At 47.1% G+C, this 21,921-nt stretch overlaps 1 protein-coding gene across 1 annotated transcript; it reads left to right on the forward strand.

Annotated features, from left to right (window-relative positions):
• The first annotated feature begins 1,777 nt into the window (after positions 1 to 1,777).
• ISX (intestine specific homeobox) lies at positions 1,778 to 21,483 on the forward strand. Its single transcript, XM_061417246.1, has 5 exons — positions 1,778 to 1,976; positions 11,682 to 11,833; positions 14,107 to 14,223; positions 15,240 to 15,347; positions 15,466 to 21,483. The coding sequence occupies exons 1-5, from the start codon at positions 1,784 to 1,786 to the stop codon at positions 15,790 to 15,792; spliced, it is 897 nt and encodes a 298-aa protein (XP_061273230.1). The 5' UTR covers positions 1,778 to 1,783; the 3' UTR covers positions 15,793 to 21,483.
• The last annotated feature ends 438 nt before the right edge of the window (positions 21,484 to 21,921 follow it).

A 21,921-nucleotide genomic window follows, 5' to 3' on the forward strand; every position in this document is an offset into this window, starting at 1 on the left:
GCGGTCACAAAGAGTCGGACATGACTGAAGCATGCACGCTGTGACATGGCAGAGACAGGATCCCCTGGCTAGACCAGACCACCTGACCCTTCCCAGGGGCACAGCTCCTCAAACAGTACAGGTGATCTTTCCTCTGACTCACCCTCCTCAGGGAGGAAGGCTCAAGCTTCCCCTTCCCCCTCCTTCCACGAGAAGGTCTGGGTTCTCACGCCCCATTCAGGTCCACAGACTCCCCCAGGTATCTATCACCCTCGTGAGGACACACCTTGTGGCCAGCCTGGCAGTCTGGAGCTCCCCCAAGTCCCGCTTAGATGAGACCATGACTTCTACCACACCCTCTTGGTCTGGACCTCTGTTTCCCCACACACCCCAGAAGGACCTCAGAAGATGGCCCTCAAGTCCAGGAAAGCACATCTGAAACGGACTGCCCACAGCCAATACCCAGCAGACTGCACCCTGGCCCAGCCTCCAGCCTACATATGACCCATAAATTCTCCCAGCTGAACAAACACATTTTATGGGGCCTGGGGACGCTTCCTGGCCTCACTGTTCCCACCTTCCCGTGTCCTGCTCTGGCCTGGCCAGCTCCCCAACACCGCACCTCTCTGGGACCCCCAAGCCCCATCCTTAAGTCTCCCTCCACCTCCTACCCGTCTCCCCCAGCTCCCGCCACAAGGAGGGTGGAAAGTTTCTTCTCTTATCAGCCGTTTTACTGCCCCCTCCTCCCTGGTTACACAGTAATTGGGAACAGAACTCCTGGCAAGAACGGGTTGATCCTATCAGTTTGCAGTCAACAGTTTACTAGACAGAGGGAAAGGGTCCCCTCAGTGAGGACCCAGGAGGCAGGTAAGAGGTGTGCAAACAAGAGGGGGACAGAAAGGACCCCCAAAGGAAGGGAAAGGAGCCAGGAAGGAGCCTACCGAGAGGCTTGTGCAGTGAAGTCAGGGAGAGAGCAGAAGAAAGTGCTGGCTGGACCAGAGACACCAGGAGAGGTTCAGACACCAGCGTTCAGCCCAGCCCCGGCACAGAGAGCCAGCCTGGCAGTGACCTCGCGACCCTCTTCAGAAGCCTCCACCTGCAGGTGCTCTGGGAGGAAGGCCTGTTCTGGAATCTGGGAGCAGCAGAAGCCAGAGGAATCTAGGAGGATTTCTGGGAGCACCCCCCAAGCTGCAGTGTGGCCCAGGGCTGGGTTGGCCACCTGGGGCTCGCTGGTGGCACTCCGGCGCCCAGCCGCCCGAACACCTGCTTCCAGAGGTCTGGCCGGAGCCAGCAGGAAAGAGCCACACGACAGAGAAAGGGTAAAGGTGCGCACTTTGCCTCCAGATCTCCTCTGGGGGCAGCCTCCCTTTTCCTTCCAGCTCTTTTGTCCTGTTCCCGACTGGTCATGACTTCAGGGTCCCTGGCCTAGGCTGTGGACTGTGAAAGTGACCACCTCGGAAAAGACCCATCACAGTAGGACTGAATTCAGTTTAGCAATGGCGATTCCTTCGATGTTGAGTCAACGAGGGCTCTAAGCCCATGGGCACAGGCACAGCCCCTTCCAGCTTTCCCAATGGGACCAGCATCCTTGATCCCAAGGTGTTTTGAGGTGACCCACAGATGTACCCATGGAGACATAACCGTGCTGGATAATCCAACGTGAGAATCTCTGTTCACCTCTGCTCACCCTCTTGTCCAGGAGTTTCAGGAAAGCAAAGACCCCTCCCTCCACGGGCATTGGCCCCTCTGCCCCCTCGCAGCTGCCCACAGAGGGTGCCAAGGCAGGCTCTGATCTCCACGAGAGATGGAGAGGAAGAGCTTGGGGTGCTATGAGGCCCCAAAGAAGCGGGGCCTGTCCTTCTCCATTGAGGACATCTTAAAGAGGCCAGCTGAGAGGAGTGATGTGGTCAAGCCGGAAAGGGCAAGTAGACAGGGCACCAGGCAGGCAACAGCTGCAGATTTCGGGCCAGAGAGACCCCAACAGGACCAGCCCAAAGGTAAGCGTCTTCTTGCCAATTCTTACCCACTCCTGGGTCTGCAAGCCCCAGCTGGGCTCAGGCAGAGAAAAAGCTGCTCTGTATCAACAGAAGAGAAGACTCCAAAATTCAGAGAGATGTCGGGTACTGGGCCAGTAGCCTTAAATACCTTTCTACCTAGCCCAGAAATGGAGCTGTTCTAATTCAGTCACCAAGGCCCAGTTCACTGCAAGACGCAGGGATCTGGGGCTTGTTCCTATAACCAGGCCGTAGCTGAGAATGCCGGTGACCATTTATTTATTCTGTGGTCGGCACCATCCTGGAGGCTGTGCATGTCTCTAACTTCAGCAGAAAAGTATAATTATCATAAACTTGACTGATGAGAAACTCATCTGTGAAAGAGAAGAGGCGGGTGGTGCCCCCAGGTCACACAGCCGCAGAGCAGAGGACCCGAGACCCAGCCGCCCGAACACCTGCTTAGGCTGTCGTGTTCTTTCCCTTCGTAAGCAGAGTTCGGCCTGCACGGCCTCTAGTGGCTGAAGCTCTGCCCCAAATCTGCCCACCCTGATCACACCCTAGGCCAGTGACCTCCCCAGGATTTACCCCCAAATAACAATGACCAGATCCCAGGCCCCTCCTTGAGGGCCAGCTTGAGGAGGGGACAGAGGAGGGAACATACATGTTCCTAGGATTCAGGCAACCGCGGTCAGTCTCAGCTCTCCCCCGGCCTGCCCGTTTCCACTCTGGCCTCAGCTTCATCTCCAGTGAGACAGCTGAGTGAGGGAGAAAATGAAGCTAGTGATGTCTTGGGGGTCCACTGGAGTCTGACCGGCGATGAGCCTGGAGTGTCCACAAGAGTGTCCTGGTCCTCTCTCCTTTCTAAAGCTTTAATCCAAGGAAAGGCTTCCCCGGCAGCTCAGTGGTAAAGAATACGCCTGCCAATGCAGGAGATGCTGGTTTGATCCCTGGGTCAGTAAGATCCCCTGTAGGAGGAAATGGCAACCCACTCCAATATTCTTGCCTGTGAAATCTCATGGGCAGAGGAGCCTGGCGGACTACAGTCCATGGGGTCACAAAGAGTCGGGACGTGACTGGGTGACTAAACAACAGCAATCCAAGGGAAAGAAACTCAGGGAAGCCATGATGCCTTCTCCTCCCAAACACGGAGCCCCACTCCCTCCCCCAGGTAGAGTCTCCTAAGAGGGGGTTGGTGCTCACTGGTGGTGAGCCAAGGGAAAGAGTCTGCAGGGGGTGGGGGGTCATGTGTCCCCAAAGAGCTAGTGGGTTTCCTAGTAGCTGACCTTTTCAATAGGAAAGGGTCCCAGCTTAATTGTCAGAAGTTCATTAATACCTTCCAGTGAATTGAATGAGCAATGAGCATTCACAGGAACCATTCTACTGAGGGTCTGACCTGAGTGTCTCTTGCTGCAGCTACGTAAAATCTATGCCCATCCTCTCTGCTGCAAAGGAAGAGAGAGAGAGATCTTATTTCCTTTCCCAGAGCAGTTTCCCTTCCCCTAGCCCAACACTGGCTGTTGACAAAAAGGAGGCCAGTCATGCTAAACCTCCGCTGAAGCTGCTGGCATGTTCCAGGTCAGCTAGACCCAGAGGAGACACCCTGTAAGTGCTTGGGAAAACGGCAGTCATAAGATTGGACTGGGCTCTCACAGCAATGTGATGGCCATTGTTTCCATCCATTTGTCACAGTTGTGAGCCCCACCTTAGAGCTGGTGAAACCAAGAAGAGAAGATAAATCACCTGCAAAAACCACACGAGTAGGTCACATTAGAATTGAACCCCAGTTGCCTGAGATCATCCACTCTAGATTATTTCTGAATGTGGCTAAAATCCATCCATCTCCCTGCTAGGCTGGAATTAAGCGTGTCTACTTTTTTGGCCACGCCACATAGCATTAAGGATCCTACTTACCCAACCAGGGATCAAACCCATGCCCCCTACAGTGGAAGCGCAGAGTCCTAGCCACTGGACAGCCAAGGAAGTCTCAGGAATTCAATGTTTCTAAAGAGACTCATGAGGGTCCCCCTGGAGGTTTTCAAAATGACTTTGAAGGTGAGGAAGACAAAGATTATTTATGTCAATAGTCCTGTAATGATTTCTACACTAACCTTCTATTTATGATGCATGATACCAGTTACCCATTTATGGTCATGATATGAGGTTTTCTTTTAATATATATGCATTTATTTAGGGCTTCCCAGGTGGTGCTAGTGGTAAAGAACCTGCCTGCCAATACAGGAGATATGAGAGATGTGAGTTTGATCCCTGGGTAGGGAAGATCCCTGAAGAAGAAAATGGCAACGCCCTCCAATATTCTTACCTGGAGAATCCCTTGGTCAGAGGAGCCTGGCAGGCTACAGTCCGTGGGGTCACAAAAGAGTCGGACATGACTGAGCGGCTACACAACAACTGTCCTAGCTAAAAAGCAGACAAGGTGTAAATGAATGGGTATGTTCCAAAATGAATTTTATGTTCCAATAAAATTTTATTTACAGTATGGGCAGAATGCCAGGTCTGGCCTCAGGCTGTAGTTCATCAACCCCTAAAGCTATTGGCATGACATTCAAAGTCCTTCACAGACCAGCCCTGCGGGTCCCCAGATTCATCCCCCATCATGGCCTGCCTGCCCTCACCCTCCAGGCACATGGAGCATCTCTCTCACTTCCAGTCTTTCAAGCCCTTTTATGTCTCCAAACTTTGCCCTTTAAAACCCTCATGGGGTGGGAGGTGGGAGGGGGGTTCAGGATGGGGAACATATGTATACCCGTGGCAGACTCATGTCAATGTATGGCAAAACCAATACAATATTGTAAAGTAATTAGCCTCAAATTAAAATAAATTAAAAAAAAAACAAACCCTCGCTCTTTCCCCTTCTTCCTCCCTTTCCTCTTCCTTCCCTCATCCCCTCCGTCTACATGAGCTTCCTTTAGCTGCTGTGCCAATTACCACAAACTGAATGGCTTAAAACAACAGAAACTTATCATCTTAGAGTTTCAGAACCAGAAGTCCAAAACCAAGGTGTTAGTAGGGTTAATTCTTTCCAGAGGCCCCAAGGGAAAGCCTACTCAGTGCCTTTGTCCCACTGTCCCAGCTCCTTGTGGCTGCCAACAATCCATGATGTGCCTGTAGACACATCATCCCACACTCTGACTCCATCGTCATTTGGCCTTGACCTCAGGCTCTATGTGGTATCCCCCTCTCCTTTATCTCATCAGGACACATGTCATTGGACATAGAACCTACCCTAAATCCAGGTGAGTCGCATTTCAAGATCCTTGGCCTAATCGTACCTGCAAAGACCTTATCTCCATATAAGGTCACCTTCACAGGTACCAGGTGTTAGAACTGAGATGTTTCTTCCTGAGGGGAAGACAATTCAACCCGCTCCATCTTTCCTCACTTCTTCATCCCCCTCATTTTCCTCATTCCCCCGCCTTCCTTGTCCCCTTCCCCTTTCTTCTCTCTTTCCCCCTTCCCTCCTTCCTCATCCTCTCCTCCCCACCGACGATGCCTAGGACTAAAGACAGTGGACCTTCTGCTCTGCTCTGGGCCCTAGGAGAGGAAGCCCTGACTCAGGGGCCATCTTCTTGCTGTTCCTCTTCTTCTCTCACACTGTTCCATGCTCGGATGATGGGTTTTTATAAGTCTTCATAGATCATTTTTGGTCTCCATATGTAGAACTCTCAAAGTTTCCTTTTTCAGTTTTTAAATCCCTACTGTGTTCCTACAGAGTGTTCACTTCCCCAGATATGCCTTGTAGTGGAGCTCAGATGGTAAAGAATCCACCTGCAATGCGGGAGACCTGAGTTCGATCCCAACCCCTGGATCAGGGCGTGGCAACCCACTCCAGTATTCTTGCCTGGAGAATCCCCATGGACAGAGGAGCCTGGCAGGCTATAGTCCATGGGGTCACAAAGACCATAGGATCATGTACACGACTGAGTGACTAAGCACATATGCCTTGTAAGGTGGTAGTTGGTCATCATTTTTTTGGCTAGAAGTGGCTCTTCTCCCTCTTACAAGACCAAGGACTTCGGCTACCTCTAATCTGGGCACTCTGCAGGTTTGCATTTAGGTTGGCCTTCTGTGTGTATTTTCACAGACATAAGCATTAGCTGACTTCCTCCTCAGTCCTTGGCAGGAAGGAAAACTAAACATGAGCTCTCCCACTGAATAGAAACAAGTTCTGTGGCTCTTTCCAGGTCACATCAGGGAACCTCCCCCAGTGTTACTAGCTGGTGTCATGTCTGGTCCCCTGCTTTGTCACAAGTATAAAATGGAAAGGAACAAGGGCAGGCTCCCTTTGGAGCCCTCCAGCAGGCTGAGGACACCTTCTAGACAGGACAGGTGGCTTGCAGAGAGGCACCTCCCAGGGCAGAATATACCAGCCTTTTCCCCCCATAGTGGTCCTGGACTTCTACGATTGCCTGTGCCTGCAGCATGCAAGGCACCCTCCTTGGCTTGGCATTCAAAGCTTTTCACTCTCCCCTTTAACAGTGTCATCTGCTTTCTCCCCAGTCCTCACTTCCATGGGTGTGGGAGCCTGGATCTTCTTCCAACCGCTGCTTTAGGATGACAAGGACAAGGCTCATTTCAGGAGTCTTAGCCCAGCTGCAAAGCCCCTGGGGCCTCTAGCTGAGCGGCCACGGCCAATTAGCAGACCGCAGAGAAGGAGCAATCAAGGGAGGGAGCCAAGCACAAAGAAACATCAGTTTATAATTAGGTGGCCTAATCACCTGTGTAAATTGTGTATTTCTTATGATCAATGTGCTAAACGGCTCAGGTTTAATTAAGTTCTGCTGACTCAGTCTCTTTGAAGACCCAGTGAAGTGTGATCACAGCTCAAGCAATTAATAACCTGAGAGGAGCAACTTGAGAGAGGTGGCAGTTCCCTGCCTCCTTCATCTCCCCTCTTCCCACCCTCCCCTGAGTGTCCTTGAATGGGGTTCCACACCCGCATTGTCTTCTCTGACCCAGGGCCGGAAACTCCCAGCCCTTTTCCACAATTAAGAATCATCCTGTGTGATGGGCATTCCACCCATGAACTGGTTCTTCCAGCTTCCTGTTTAATGAGGTTCCTTCTGGTTCCAAAATACTATGTTCGTTCAGTGTCCTGTGTTCTGCCTTCTTCTCTTTTCCATAATTTGTTTATGCCGTTCTTCCTGCCCTCACCAGCTTCCTCTCTCTTACCACCTACTATGGTCTATAACCCAAGCATCAGGCTTGCTGGCTCCCCTCCCTCCTTTCCTAAAGCAGCTCTAGCATTTGATGGGAAAACTGAAGTGTCAGCCTTCACCCTTCCTGAGCCAACCACTCAGCTTCTGCTCTTCCCCATCCCTGCTTCCCTGTGGACCACAAGCAGGTCACTCTGCTCTGTGTTACTGCCTGGAGCTCCAGGGCAACATCCTCTCCACTGGTCATCCTTCTCTCCAGGCACCAGGAAGGAGATGGGTGTGGGCCAGCCTTCCCTTTCTCTTACTTTTCCTGTAATTCCAGTTTTCCCAACACCATCAAATTCGGCTCTATGACCAATGGATACCGATTTTCCTAGAGATATGTGGCAATCAGAGGAAAGTGCAACACAAGGAGAAACTTAAAGTGAGGCCCAGAATATGACTTTTTCCAGAAACCGACGGGAAAACCTATAAGGGAGCCCTATCCAATAGAACTTTCTCTGATGATGGAAATGTTTTCTATCTATGCTCTCCAATATGGTAGCCACCTGCCACATGTGGTTGACCTATAACTAGTGTGGCTAAAGAACTATATTTTTTATTTGATTTGATTTGATTTAAATAGCCATAGGCAGATAGTGGGTACCATATGAACAATGCAGATCTAAAGAGTTGAATTTCTAATAAGGTCCAGCCTTGATCCTATCCTTATTTCCCTGATGTCAGGTTCAAGTCTATCTGTCTCCCAAAACTGCTCTTCTGGTTGGGTGTCACTAGTCATATTTCAGGGACACCCACTCACTGGGACCCCCACCCCCATCCGTTTCAAATACAGAGAAGGCTATGGCACCCCACTGCAGTACTCTTGCCTGGGAAGTCCCATGGACGGAGGAGCCTGGTGGGCTGCAGCCCATGGGGTCGCACAGAGTCAGACACGACTGAGCGACTTCACTTTCACCTTTCACTTTCCTGCATTGAAGAAGGAAATGGCAACCCACTCCAGTGTTCTTGCCTGGAGAATCCCAGGGACGGGGGAGCCTGGTGGGCTGCTGTCTATGGGGTCGCACAGAGTCGGACACGACTGAAGTGACTTAGCAGCAGCAGCAGTTTCAAATAACATCCCAAGAAGGGTTGTATGGAGATAACCAGTGTTGACTACTGACACCCAAGAACCCATGCTCAGTCTTGGGAGAAGGGCTTTGGCCCTTGAGTGCTTCAGGCTGGTCCACATGGGGCTCAGCCTCCATCTCGCCAACCATGTATATTTTAGACAACCCTCTTTCTTTACAGGAGAAGTCACTGCATCTGTTGGACACACACATATACAGCCTGTCACCATGATTGAGAGATCATCATCTCTCAAGAATAAACATTTATCCTGAGGATGTTTAGTTCAAAGTTAATGAGAATAAATATTTTTCTAACTGGCTCATAACTGACAGGCAGCCCGTCTCTGCAAAGTCAACAATCACATTATTTTGCTGAGGAGGGCTCAGATCCTTTTCTTACAACCTTATCTCCAGGTTATGTCCTTCTGATCCTCTAGGAAATAAGGGGAAGCTGTATTTGTCTTGTTAGCTGCTTCCCTAGTTACACAAATGGAAACTGGAGATAATTATTTTATTAAGGAGTCTATACTTAGTCATGGACACTTATTTGCCTAAGTTTCCTACTGGGGAAAAAGCAAGAGATGGTTTATTTTTGCTAATTTCTTAATAACTTTTTAAAATATGTATTTACTTAGCATTCTGACTTCTTAGTTGGAGCATGTGGGATCTAGTTCCCTGACCAGGGGCCGAACCCAGCCCCCTATATTGGGAGCACAAAGTCTTAGTCACTAGAACACTAAGGAAGACCCTATTTTTGTTATAATTTACAGTCTGTTTCTAATCCTCTGTTCTCCGTGTTGCTTACTTTCCAGTATTCCAGCTCTACACCATACCTTTTTGGTTCAGTATCCTCTATTCCAAAGTTCTATATTCTTAGAAGAATCCCAGATGCATGTTATCCTGAACCTCTGTTTGCCCATCCAACCTGAAATCTTCCATTCTGTGAATTTTTTGGCAATTTTCTATAAAACTGCACTGTATCATTACAATTGCCTAAAACATTGACCTTGTGAATGAATGAATGAGATACTGTCAGCACAGCTTGTTCATTTTTGTACTCCTGCAGACAGGCCCTCTGTGCCTAGCACAAAAGACATTCAGTACAGTCTCAGCAATGGATTCATACCTTGCATTTCTGTCTACACCAATTCTAGTTGGGTTTGGCTCTACCAACTTAAATGCACCACCAGCTCTAAATATAGAATAAATCTCTCTTTTTTTTAATTAAAAAGTACAGTGGACTTGAGGAGGGAAAGGGAGATAGAAAAGGTAAGAGATCAGATCATATCAGCTGGTTCACAATCCGACAGCTTCCTCCAAGGGGTAAATATGTTTGAAATCTCACTGTCCACAACCCCCAAGAAGCTTCCAAGAGTCAGGAAAATGAATAAAATTACTTTGAGAGGATAAAAAAAATGGACTAATAACAATGAGGGGTAGTTGGGAGGGGTGAGACAAGTGGCTCAATGGGTAGAGTGGCTGGACCTAGAGTCTGTCATAGAGAATGAAGTAAGTCAGAAAGGGAAAAACAAATATCATGTATTAAAGTGTGTGTGTGTGTGTGTATGGTATCTAGAAAAGTGGTACAGATGAACCTATTTGCAGGGCACGAATAGGGACACAGACATAGGGAACAAACATATGGACACAGTGGGGTGGAGAGAGTGAACTGAATTGGGAGAATAGCACTGACATAAGTACACTGGTGGTTTAGTCTCTAAGTTGTGTCCAACTCTTGTGATCCCATAGACTGTAGCCCCCCAGGCTCCTCTGTGCTTTACAGGCAAGAATACTGGACTGGCTTGCTATTTCCTTCCCCAGACATCAGTACACTACCATGTATAAAAGAGATAGCTTGTAGAAACCTGCAGTATAGCACAGGGAGCTCAGCTCACTGCACTGTGATGACCTAGAGGGGTGAGATGGTAGAAGTTTAAGAGGGAAGGGGAAATATGTATACATATAGCTATTTCTCCAATGATTTGGCCACTTGATGTGAAGAGCTGACTCACTGGAAAAGACCCTGATGCTGGGAAAGAATGAAGGCAAAAGGAGAAGGAGGTGGCAGAGAATGGGATGGTTAGATAGCATCACCAACTTAATGGGCAAGAATCTGAGCAAACTCCCGGAGATAGTGGAGGACAGAGAAACCTCATGTGCTGCAGTCCATGCAGGCGCAATGAGTCAGACACATCATAGCAACTGAACAACAACAGAGCTGATTCACTTTGTTGTACAACAGAAACTAACATAACATTGTAAAGCAATTATATTCCAATAAAAAATAGATTAAATAAAATCAGAGATTTAAAAAAAAGGGCAGACTATGGAAGGCACTTGCCAATTCTTAGAAATGCAGGAGTAACTCAGCCAGAAGTGTTATCCTCAGCAGAAATCTCTCCTTCATCCATCTACCTTTTGCCCAGCCAACTGGGCCCCAGGCAAGGCTGAGGCCAGGTCCTTCAAGCCTCCACCTGAAGAGAAAGAGAACTGCAGAGTGCCAGGGTGGATTTGGCCTTTGTGATTTGATCATTCAACCCCTCTCCACTCCTTCATTCTACAAATCGGGATACTGGGGCCCAGAGAGTAAATAAAATATGGCCCAAGCAAGGACCAGGGTCCTGGAGCCTCAACTCATGCTCAGTGCCCCTCTCACCACCTCCTTGCTTCCTGAGATGGGCTGCTTCTCAGTCCCGTTTCCCCATACCCCCTCAATCCAGTGACCTCTGCCACCCCCATCATGTGTGTGTTAGTATTCTTGTGCCTGAGGGAGAAGGGCCTTAAGTAGCAAGTGAAAGATCACTATGACTGTTGAGATGGAGACTGTGGAAGAAAGGAAAAAGCTTTTTTTCTCCTTTTGCACTAGGTCCCACCTATGATGTAGCATCCCTGAGTGGGCCTGAGACTGGACAGGTGGCTGGAAACAGGCTGTCAGGGGATGACTGCTGAGGTTTTTCTGTAAAGGACTAGATGGTAATTATTTTAGATTTTGCAGTCTCAGTTTCAGCAACACAACTCTGCCATTATAGCACAAAAACAGCCATAGACAATACATAAACCCATGTGTCAGGCTGTGTTTCAATAAAACTTTATTTCTAAAAACAGACAGTGGGCCAGATGTGACCCCCAGGCTGTGGTTTGCCATTCCTTGTTACAGACAAGGGAAATTTGCTTGAAGGCATCTGAGCAGCAGAAAGGACGATCAAAGAAGTTTCTAGAAGGTCATTTTGGCCACACTGTCCAGAATGGATAGAGGGAGTCAACCTAGGGGGAGGGTTTCTAGGAGAGAGAACATTGTAAAAGTCCAAGCCTAAGAAGCCAGAGGCCAAGTAGTGGCAACATTGGTTTAATGGGTACAACAAGGCAGCACAAAAGCTTCACTGAGACGAAGGTCACTAACCTAGCTTGGACCCTCCTCCCTCCAGAGGGGAAGAAGGGTAAGCGGAGGCTCCGAACCACCTTCACCACAGAGCAGCTGCAGGAGCTGGAGAAGATCTTCCACTTCACTCACTATCCTGACATCCACGTCCGCAACCAGCTGGCAGCCAGGATCAACCTCCCGGAAGCACGTGTGCAGGTACAACCATCCCCACCCTCAACCCCCCTCCTCAATGCCCTTGGAGGCATGGGTGAGACCCCAGGTATCCTGCACCCTCTGGGACTGCCCCATCTGAAATTTTCCATTGGCTTTATCCCATGAATACAGTTATTTTGTCCAAATATCATTTTCCAGGAAATGAGGTCACCATAGTTATAAGATAGATGCTTTCTCTCCTTGGAGAATAGATGTGGAGGGGGTTTTATGATGATGGCCATTGGCATCTGCTCCACTCCCTTCTTCTCCACTTTCCTGTAGTTCCAAAGCATTATTCACCACGCAGCCTCAAAATAGGTCTTGACAATCTAGACTAGGGCTCAACAGACCTCTTCTGTAAGGGACAAGGTGCTAATTATGTTAGGCTTTGTGAGGCCATATGGTCACTGTCATAACTATTCAGTTCTGCCCTTGTAGCACAAAAATAGCTATAGTTTACAACATACAAACAAATGAGCATGTTCCAATAAATGTTACTGATGAGCACTAAAATTTGAATTTTGTGTCATTTGCATGTCACCAAATTTAGATTCTTTTTCCCAACCACTTAAAAATGTGTAAACCATACGTAGCACAAGGGCTGTACAAAAACAGGTGGGAAGCCAGAGTTAACCTGAGGTTAACTCTGCCAATCTCTGACTTGGAACTCATAGGTATCACTTTGGCAGCAGCACAGAGAAGTGGCAAAGACCCTCCATGGTCAGAGACCTAATCTGTAATCTGTCATTTCTTCCCCCCACCTGAGTGTCTAGGCTTCCTCTGTGGTTAGATATACAGTAGTCCCTCACCAGTGGTATGTCCAACTCTCTTTGCACATCCCCAGTTCTGCAAGTATTGCTCTAGCAAATCCAAAACCAATTGTTACATATTTTCACTCTCTCTAAAACAGTTTTCTAAATCACTCTGCATTTTTTTAAACAAATATGATGGGGAACTATACTCAACATCTTTTTTTATAACTTAATTTTTAATGAATAAAAAAATCTTTGAAAAACAAAAATACAATTTTTATTTTATATTAGGGTATATTTGATTTATAATGTTGTGTTAGTTTCAGGTATACAACAAAGTGATTTAGTTACACATTACATAGATCTATTCTTTTTTTATTTTTTTTATTATTTTTTTTTTCACTTTACAATATTGTATTGGTTTTGCCATACATCAACATGGACCTATTCTTTTTCAGATTCTTATCCCATATAAGGTTATCACAGAGTACAGAGCAGAGTTCCCTGTGATATACAGTAGGTCTTTGCTATCTATTTTATATACAGTAGTGTGTATATGTTAATCCCAATCTCCTACTTTATCTCTTCTCCTCTCCACCTTTCAATATCTTGTAATAACCTATAACGGAAGAGAATGTTAAAAAGGAATACATATATTTGTAAGTATACATAAAGCTGAATCACTTTGCTGTACGTCTGAAACTAACACAACATTGTAAATCAATTATATTTCAATACTTTCTTGAAATATACAATGGACTTATTAAATTCAAAATCTTCACCAGGGTCCACATCAATATTCCACCCTTCATTTCACCCAAGCCTACTTATCGTCTGGTCAAGGCCCACCCCTGTGTGGACTTCTCCCCTTTTACTTCCCATTTGAAATCAGTCACCAACTAGGTGGGTAGCATCTACATCTAGTGTAAAGCCCAGAATTCAGCAGCTGTCTCAGCAGAATGATCAAGTACAAATGGCCATGTGTCACAGTCAGGGTGCCCATGAATACAGGCAACCCTCAACAGTGGATACCAGAGGGCCCACTGGGGTTGCAAACAGGTGGCCCACCAGCAGGCAAGAGCCCATGGATGGGTTTTCACTGATCTGCATGGTTTTTAAATCTCAGAGCTTTCACAAAAAAATCAAGATTTCTGCCTTAGAAGTTGGATGAAGCTGCAGCGCTGGCCTCAAATTTCCACATGGTGGCTATTGGCTGAGGCTGAGACGCTGCCCCCTTCAGCCTCTGTTCACCCCGCGGACCCCACCACTTCCAGTTGTAAGGCACCCTGCTGGTTCACACTCCCTCCTATGAGCCCCCCAGCCCCTGTAGGCATGGAAGGTTGTGACCTCGGATCCTCTCTCTCAAGGCAGATCAGATCCAAAGAAATCGTGGCTGCCGTTGACCTTTACAAACTGTAAAGGGATGGTCCCTTGGAAGGTGCAGTCATCATGTATTTTAAGGAGAGGAACTGGATGGAGAAAAGCCCCTTTGCTTATCTCCATCCTCTCTCACCTTCATCTCAGATCTGGTTCCAGAATCAGCGAGCCAAGTGGCGGAAGCAGGAGAAGACAAACAGCCTTGGGGCTTTGCAACTGCCGAGTGAGGCCGGCTTGGCCCCATCCACAAACCCGGACGTGGCCGTGAGTGGCTGGGGGCGGGGTCACTGTCTGGGACCATCTTATCCAGATTGGAACACCTCGGGGGCTCTGTTCACTGTTCAGTTTAGTTCAGTTCAGTTCAGTCAAACAGTAGAGTCCAGCTCTTTGCGACCCCATGGACTGCAATACACCAGGCTTCCCTGTCCATCACGGACTCCCGGAGCTTACTCAAACTCCCCTGTAAACACTGGAAATTTTTTTAGAAAAAGAGTGGGCATGGATGCCTGGGAAACCTGCTAGAAGTCTCTGCCTCTGTCCCCGTGTCCTCATCCACTGAATGACCATCACAGTCCTCTCCCTCTTCCAGGGACTGACTTGTATTACTTGTGTAAAACGTCCTAGTTTATGGAGCAGGGTCACAGAGTAAAGGGCATTGTGTGGGAATGGAGCCCATTGGCTCCGGAGTCAGGCTGCCAAGACCGAGATTCGAATCGCAGCTCTGCCCTAAGCAGTATGTGACCTGGAAGAGTCATTGTGCCCCTCAGAGGACAGTCATAGATTTGATGAGGATGAAATGACCAAGTCTTGAAGAATGTCTGCCACACAGGAAGTGGTTGCTAAAAATTAAACATTCATCGAGTCAACAAATTTGGAGTGTGTACCAGATGCTAGTCCTGGATTCAGATCCAGTCCTGAACATTCACTGGAAGGACTGATGTTGAAGCTGAAACTCCAATATTTTGGCCACCTGATGCGAGGAACTGACTCATTTGAAAATACCCTGATGTGGGGAAAGATTGAAGGTGGAAGGAGAAGGGGACTACAGAGGATGAGATGGTTGGATGGCATCACAAACTCAATGGACATGAGTTTGAGTAAACTCTGGGAGTTGGTGCAGTCCATGGGGTCACAAAGAGTTGGACATGACTGAGCGACTGAACTGAACAGAGGTGAGACAGCAGTGCACAAAATAGACAGTCCTGTGGTTAACGATTTGTACAAACCCACAATGACTCTATGAGGCAGGATTTTTAATTTATCCATTTTTGCTGATGCAGAAACTGGACTCTGAGAAGCAAAGTGACTTTTCTGAGACAAACAGTTGCTGTAAATGCTGGAATGAGGACCAGATTTCCTGGCCCCCCTGGGCAAGCACTTCTTCCCAGGTTGGTCTCCCTATCCACCCCAAGCTGCCAGAGAGTCACTGGGAAAGGCTGGAAAGTCAAGGGACAGTGTGGAGTAAAACTTAAAGCTGACCTCTCTCCTGGCCTTTCCTTCTGACAGGGCCCCATGCTGCCACCCCCTGCACAGCCCAGGCTGCTTCCTCTCACCAGGTGCTGTCCACGAGCTCAAGCCTGGCTCCCCACCCAGATTGCCCTCCTCCCATGCCACCCATGGGAGACACAGCCTCTGCCGGGCCCTCTCATCATCCAGCAGACCTGCATCCCTACATTCTGCTTTGTTCCCACCTCCGCACCCCAGAGGAGGCAGCATCTGTACCACCTCCATAACACAGACTGGACATCCTCTCCTGAGTGGAGCCTCTCTCCTCTCCAGGTGAAAACAGGTGGTGGGAAAGTGACCAGGTCTCTGGGGGAGTCAATCTCATGATTCAGAGATGACCCACAGTTCAGGAAGCCACCCTGAGCATGTCCTTCAGCAGGTTGCTTCAGATTCAGCAGCAAGGTGACGGGTAAAGGAAGCTCTCCTCTCTCCTGGCCAATGTGGCCCTCCTGCTTCAGATAACAGACGCTATATGAGGTCTCAGGATGAGCCCTGGAAGGAAGAGGTTGCACTCTTGCCCCTGTGCTTCCTTTATGTGGTTGTGTGACCTCCAGTCAGTCGCTCGCCCCTCTGGACTTCATCTGTAACACAGGCAGTTGCACAAGATGACTCCTGAGCACCCTTCTGGCCCTTACCTTGGTGAGATGAACCATGATGAGAACAGAAGCACAGAGAAGGCCAAGGACAGGTTGTTTGTTCATTCACTCATAAGACACTTATTAAGTACCTACTGAGTGCTTCATAAATGGAACTGGATGTTGGCATGAACAACTGAGGCTCTACCCACAAGAGCTCAGTGCAGGATGACCAAAAGGGTAATGCTGACCTTCCCCTGCAGGCAGAACATTCGCTCAATGACCTTGCAAGAGGCCCACGACTAACACATTCTGTTCGGCATTGATATGAATGTTCTAAAGAGGAAGAGAAATACAGAAACATTTCTTTAAAACTTTAAACAGAATTTAGTGTCTTTGGTTATTCTGCCGAGCTATGGAGGGATGTTGTCATTTCTAGTTTGGAGGAAGGGAAAGATAGTAAGCTCTTGTCACAGTTCATCTTCCCAGGACCTTGCAAGGGGTCCAGTTAGAAAGCCAGCCTCACTCTATGCTGAAAAGCCTAAGAAAGAGGGAGAGAAGGAGAAAGAGAAATTGATTTTTTTTAATATAAGGAATTAGCTTTCACAGTTATGGAAGCTGAAAAGTCCCATGAGCAGCAGTTGGCCAATTGAAAATGGAGACCCAGGAGAGCAGAGGGTATCAGCTTCAGTGTGAGACTGAAGGCAGAAGCTCCATGTCCCAGCTCAAAGACAATCAGACAGAGAGAGCAAATTCTTCCTTCCCCCACAGTTTTGTTCTATTCAGCCCTCAATGGATTGGAGGGGGAGGGCCATCTGCTTTACTCAGTCTACTGATCACAGTGTTCATCTCATCCAGGAACACCTTCACAAACATACCCAGAATAATGTGAAGCTGAATATCTAGTTACCCTGCGGGCCAATCATGTTGACACACAAAATTAACCATCCCAGGCTCCATCCCCTTTCCTAGGCACATATCCTCCCTCCAAGCATAAGGGGTTCAGGTGACCAGAATGCCTCAGCTTCAGTACAGATGTGAATGTTGGTTTTAGGGGGCCACCTCTTCCACTCTAGGTGTTCCTTTTCCCCCAAGAACTATTTTCTTCTCTTTACCTTATATCTGTGGGGCAAATGAATCACTTTAGCACTCTTACCAGCTGTGAAAATTTGGGCAAGAGACACATTACCAGGACTTCCCTGGTGGTCTAGTGGCTAAGACTCCAAGCTCCCAATTCATGGGGACTGGGTTCAATCCCTAGTCAGGAACTAGATTTCACACGCCACAACTAAAGATCCCTCATGCTGCCAACGAAGATCAAAGATCCTGCGTGCCGCAGCTAAGACCTGGTGCAACCAAATGAAAAAAAAAAGAGAGAGAAAGAGAGAAACACATTCCCTATGTGTTCCTTGGAGAGCAAGTTTCTTGTCTCTGACGGTTTCTCTATTACATGAGTTAATAAGCATGTGCATGTGCATACTCAGTTCAGTCACTCAGTCGTGTCCGACTCTTTGCGACCCCATGAACTGCAGCACACCAGGCCTCCCTCTCCATCACCAACTCCCGGAGTCTACTCAAACTCATGTCCATTGAGTCAGTGATACCATCCAACCATCTCATTCTCTGTCGTCCCCTTCTCCTCCTGCCCTCAATCTTTCCCAACATCAGGGTCTTTTCCAATGAGTCAACTCTTTGCATGAGGTGGCCAAAGTACTGGAGTTTCAGCTTTAGCATCAGGCCTCCCAATGAACACCCAGGACTGGTTTCCTTTAGAATGGACTGGTTGGATCTCCTTGCAGTCCAAGGGACTCTCAAGAGTCTTCTCCAACACCACAGTGCAAAAGCATCAATTCTTTGGCGCTCAGCTTTCTTCACAGTCCAAGTCTCACATCCATACATGACCACTGGAAAAACCATAGCCTTGACTAGATGGACCTTTGTTGGCAAAGTAATGTCTCTGCTTTTTAATATGCTGTCTAGGTTGATCATAACTTTCCTTCCAAGGAGTAAGCGTCTTTTAATTTTATGGCTGCGATCACCATCTGCAGTGATTTTGGAGCCCCCAAAAATAAAGTCTGACACTGTTTCCACTGTTTGCCCATCTATTTCCCATGTCACCCTGCTTATTTAACTTATATGCAGAGTACATCATGAGAAACGCTGGGCTGGAAGAAGTACAAGCTGGAATCAAGATTGCTGGGAGAACTATCAGTAACCTCAGATATGCAGATGACACCACCCTTATGGCAGAAAGTGAAGAAGAACTAAAGAGCCTGTCGATGAAAGTGAAAGAGGAGAGTGTGCATGCTCAGCTGTATCCAACTCTTTGCAACCCCACAGACTGCAGCCTGCTAGGCTCCTCTGTCCATAGGATTCTCCAGGCAAGAATCCTAGAGTCGGTTGCCATTTCCTACTCCAGGGGATCTTCCCAACACAGGGATCAAACTCCTGTCTCTTGTGTCTCTTGCAGTGTCAGGGTATTCTTTACCACTGAGTCACGAGGGAAGTCCAAATAAGATAATACATTGTGGTAGATGGTAAGCACAGGTATTAAGAAAAAAGTCATTGTACCAACTCTCCCTTCTATCTCCTTCAACTTCTGATCTTGACCAGCTATATTCATCCCAGACTATCCCAGGAGTTCTTAAACCAGTTTGCAGGAAGTCAAGGAACTCTGAAAAGAGTAAGCAAGATTGTGTGTGTGTGTTTATTTTTCCCAAGCAAAACATTCATTGTTTTCATCAGCTTTTCAAAGAGGTTTCAGCTAACAACAATAACAATAAAGGTTTTCTGTTACACATATCTGAGTCAGACCCAATAGGATCCTTTTCTAGCTGTGTGGACTAGAGGCATGAGAGAAATGAAAGGGTCATTTTTTTAAAGGTACTGAAACCTCATATTTCAGATTGAGACTTGAACTCATTCTATTTTAATTGAAAGCACATACCTGGTCTCAGGACTTATTGAATCTCAAGTTCTTTATGTCTCAGCACAGAAAGAATGCAGTGAGAGGCAAAGTGATAGGTAAGAAGTGGATTTATTTAGAGAGACACACACTCTGCAGACAGAATGCAGTCCATCTCAAAAGGTGAGACTGGCCCTGGGAGAAACACACTCTACAGACAGAGTGTGGGTCACCTAAGAAGGCAAGAGACCCCAAAATATGGGGTGGTTAGTCTTAATGGTGGAAGGGGGGGAGGAGGGCTTCCCAGGTGGTGGTAGTGGTAAACTGCCTGAGACGTAAGAGATGCTGGTTAGTTTCCTGGGTCAGGAAGATCCCCTGGAGAGTGGCTTGGCAATTGTTAGGTAGTTAGAATAGGAATACAGGAGTCCAAAATGGCAGTGGCTAAAAGACAAGGAAGGGAAAAGCCTGAGAAAATAGAACAAAGGAAGGTCAAAGGAAGGTCCAAGGACCAGAGTGAGGACATCAGGTAGAACAAACAGCACTCCTGGCTAGCCCAATTTACATAGGGAAGGCCCACGGGGGAGGAAAAAACATAAAAAGAGGAGCCAAAGGGCCAGGGCTCTTTCTTCTCTTCGCGTCTTTGGGTCGGCATGCCCTCACACCTCAAGGATGTATTTTCCTGCTATTTTCTAAATAAAACTGAGCTGTAACATGGATCTGTAACACTGATCTGAGAGCTATAACACAGTCTGTTCAAGAACTGAGAGCTATAACACGGTCTGTGACACACCGAGGGCTTTAATATCCATCGCTTCAAATTTGTGTTTAGATGAAATAGAACCAAGGAGATTATACTCACCTGACAGCAACCTACTAGAGTACTAGGGTCACAAAGACTCTGACGTGACTGAAGCGACTGAGCACACACAGCTTAATGGGCTGGGTCATTTCATAGGCTAGTGAGTGGGAGGATTATTCCAACTATTTTGGAGAAAAGTGAAAGTGTTAGTAGCTCAATCATGTCCGACTTTTTACAATCCCATGAACTGTAGTCCCACCCGGTTCCTCTGTCCATGGAATTCTCCAGGCAAGAATCATGGAGTGGGTTGACATTCCCTTTTCCAGAGGATCTTCCCAACCCAGGGATCAAATGCGGGTCTCCCACATTTTCAAGCAGGGAAAGGGATTTCCAGGAATTGGGCCACTGCCCACTTTTTGACCTTTTATGGTAGGCCTTGGAACTGTCATGGCTCTGCTAGGTGTGTCATTCAACCTGTGTTAATGTATTGTGTGTGTGTGTGTGTGTGTGTGTGTGTGTTAGTCGCTCAGTTATGTCCGACTCTTTGTGACACCATGGACTGTAGCCCACCAGGCTCCTCTGTCCATGGAATTCTCTAGCCAAGAATACTGGGGTGGGTTGCCATTCCCTTCTCCAGGGAATCCTCCCAACCCAGAGATCGAACACTGGTCTCCCTCATTGCAGGCAGATTCCTTACTGTCTGAGCCACCACAATGAGCATATAATGAGTCTCAAGTTCTACTGGAAGTCGAATCTTCAACTACCTTGGACCTTGTTAGTTCTAACCAATTCTGTCTCGTATCTTCAAGAGCTATGTCATTCGTTTAAAGGTTCTGCCCTGCCCCTCTTCCCTCCTGTTTCAGTTCAGTTCAGTTCACTCAGTCGTGTCTGACTCTTTGTGAACCCATGGACTGCAGCACGCCAGGCCTCCCTGTCCATCACCAACCCCCGAAGTTTACTCAAACTCATATCCATTTAGTTGGTGATGCCATCCAACCATCTCATCCTCTGTCATCCCCTTCTCTTCCTGCCTTCAATCTTTCCCCACATCAGGGTCTTTTCAAATGAGTCAGTTCTTCGCATTAGGTGGCCAAAATATTGGAGTTTCAGCTTCAACATCAGCCTGTACAATGAACATTCAGGACTGATTTCCTTTAGGATGGACTGGTTGAATCTCCTTGCTGTCGAAGGGACTCTCAAGAGTCCTCTCCAACACCACAGTTCAAAAGCATCAATTCTTCAGCGCTCAGCTTTCTTTATAGTCCAACTCTCACATCCATACATGACTACTGGAAAAACCATAGCCTTGACTAGACAGCCTGTTTCAGTAAGATCATATAAATATAAAATGAACAAGTGCTAACTCACTTTATCTAACTCACTAATTAATGGGGAACAAGTAACACATCAGAACAGTTCAAAGGAGAACTCAAAGAACAGACATGGAGCAGAGGCAATCAGGAATGCTGAAATGCATTACAAATAGAGACCAAAAGGTTCAATGGTCATATGGAAGTAATCAATAGCATCTCAATGGGACACAATTCATTTTCATTTCTATGGACAAGAATCATTTGCATTAGTACTAACTTTTTATCAATTTAATGAGTGGAAAAATAGCTCACAAAGGATGGAATGGCCTGAAATTCTACAAGTGTGCTAGACAAAGCAACCTAATGCCCATTTCAAAGTCTTTCACAGTTTTTCCTGACCTGAAGTTGCTTAATCTCTCTGAGTATATCAGGACCTGCCTCAGAAGTTAGCTGTGAGATTATATTAGATCATATAGGAAGTTTTTTGTACTTGTAAAACACTGTGAAGTTAGGAAATGATTATTTATTGCCTTTCGAATTCCTCTAAGGACTTCCCTGGTGGTCCACGGGTTAGGACTTTGCCTTCCAATGCAAGGGGTGCAGACTTGATCCCTGACTGGGGAGCTAAGATCCCACATGCTTCCTGGCCAAAAAAGCCAAAACATAAAACAGAATCAGTATTGTAACTAATTCAACAAAGGCTTTAAAATTAGTCCACATCAAAAAAAAAAAAAAAAGAAAGAAAGAAAAACTTTAAACAAAGAAAAAAACTCCTCTAGAACTCAAACTTAAAAGTCCACATATAGAAAGTGTTTAGAAATACAGTGCATGCTAACTTCAATCTTATCCAACTCTTCGTGACCC

This window comes from Bos javanicus, chromosome 5 (assembly GCF_032452875.1).
Source record: "Bos javanicus breed banteng chromosome 5, ARS-OSU_banteng_1.0, whole genome shotgun sequence".
In the NCBI taxonomy this organism is placed as follows: domain Eukaryota; kingdom Metazoa; phylum Chordata; class Mammalia; order Artiodactyla; family Bovidae; genus Bos; species Bos javanicus.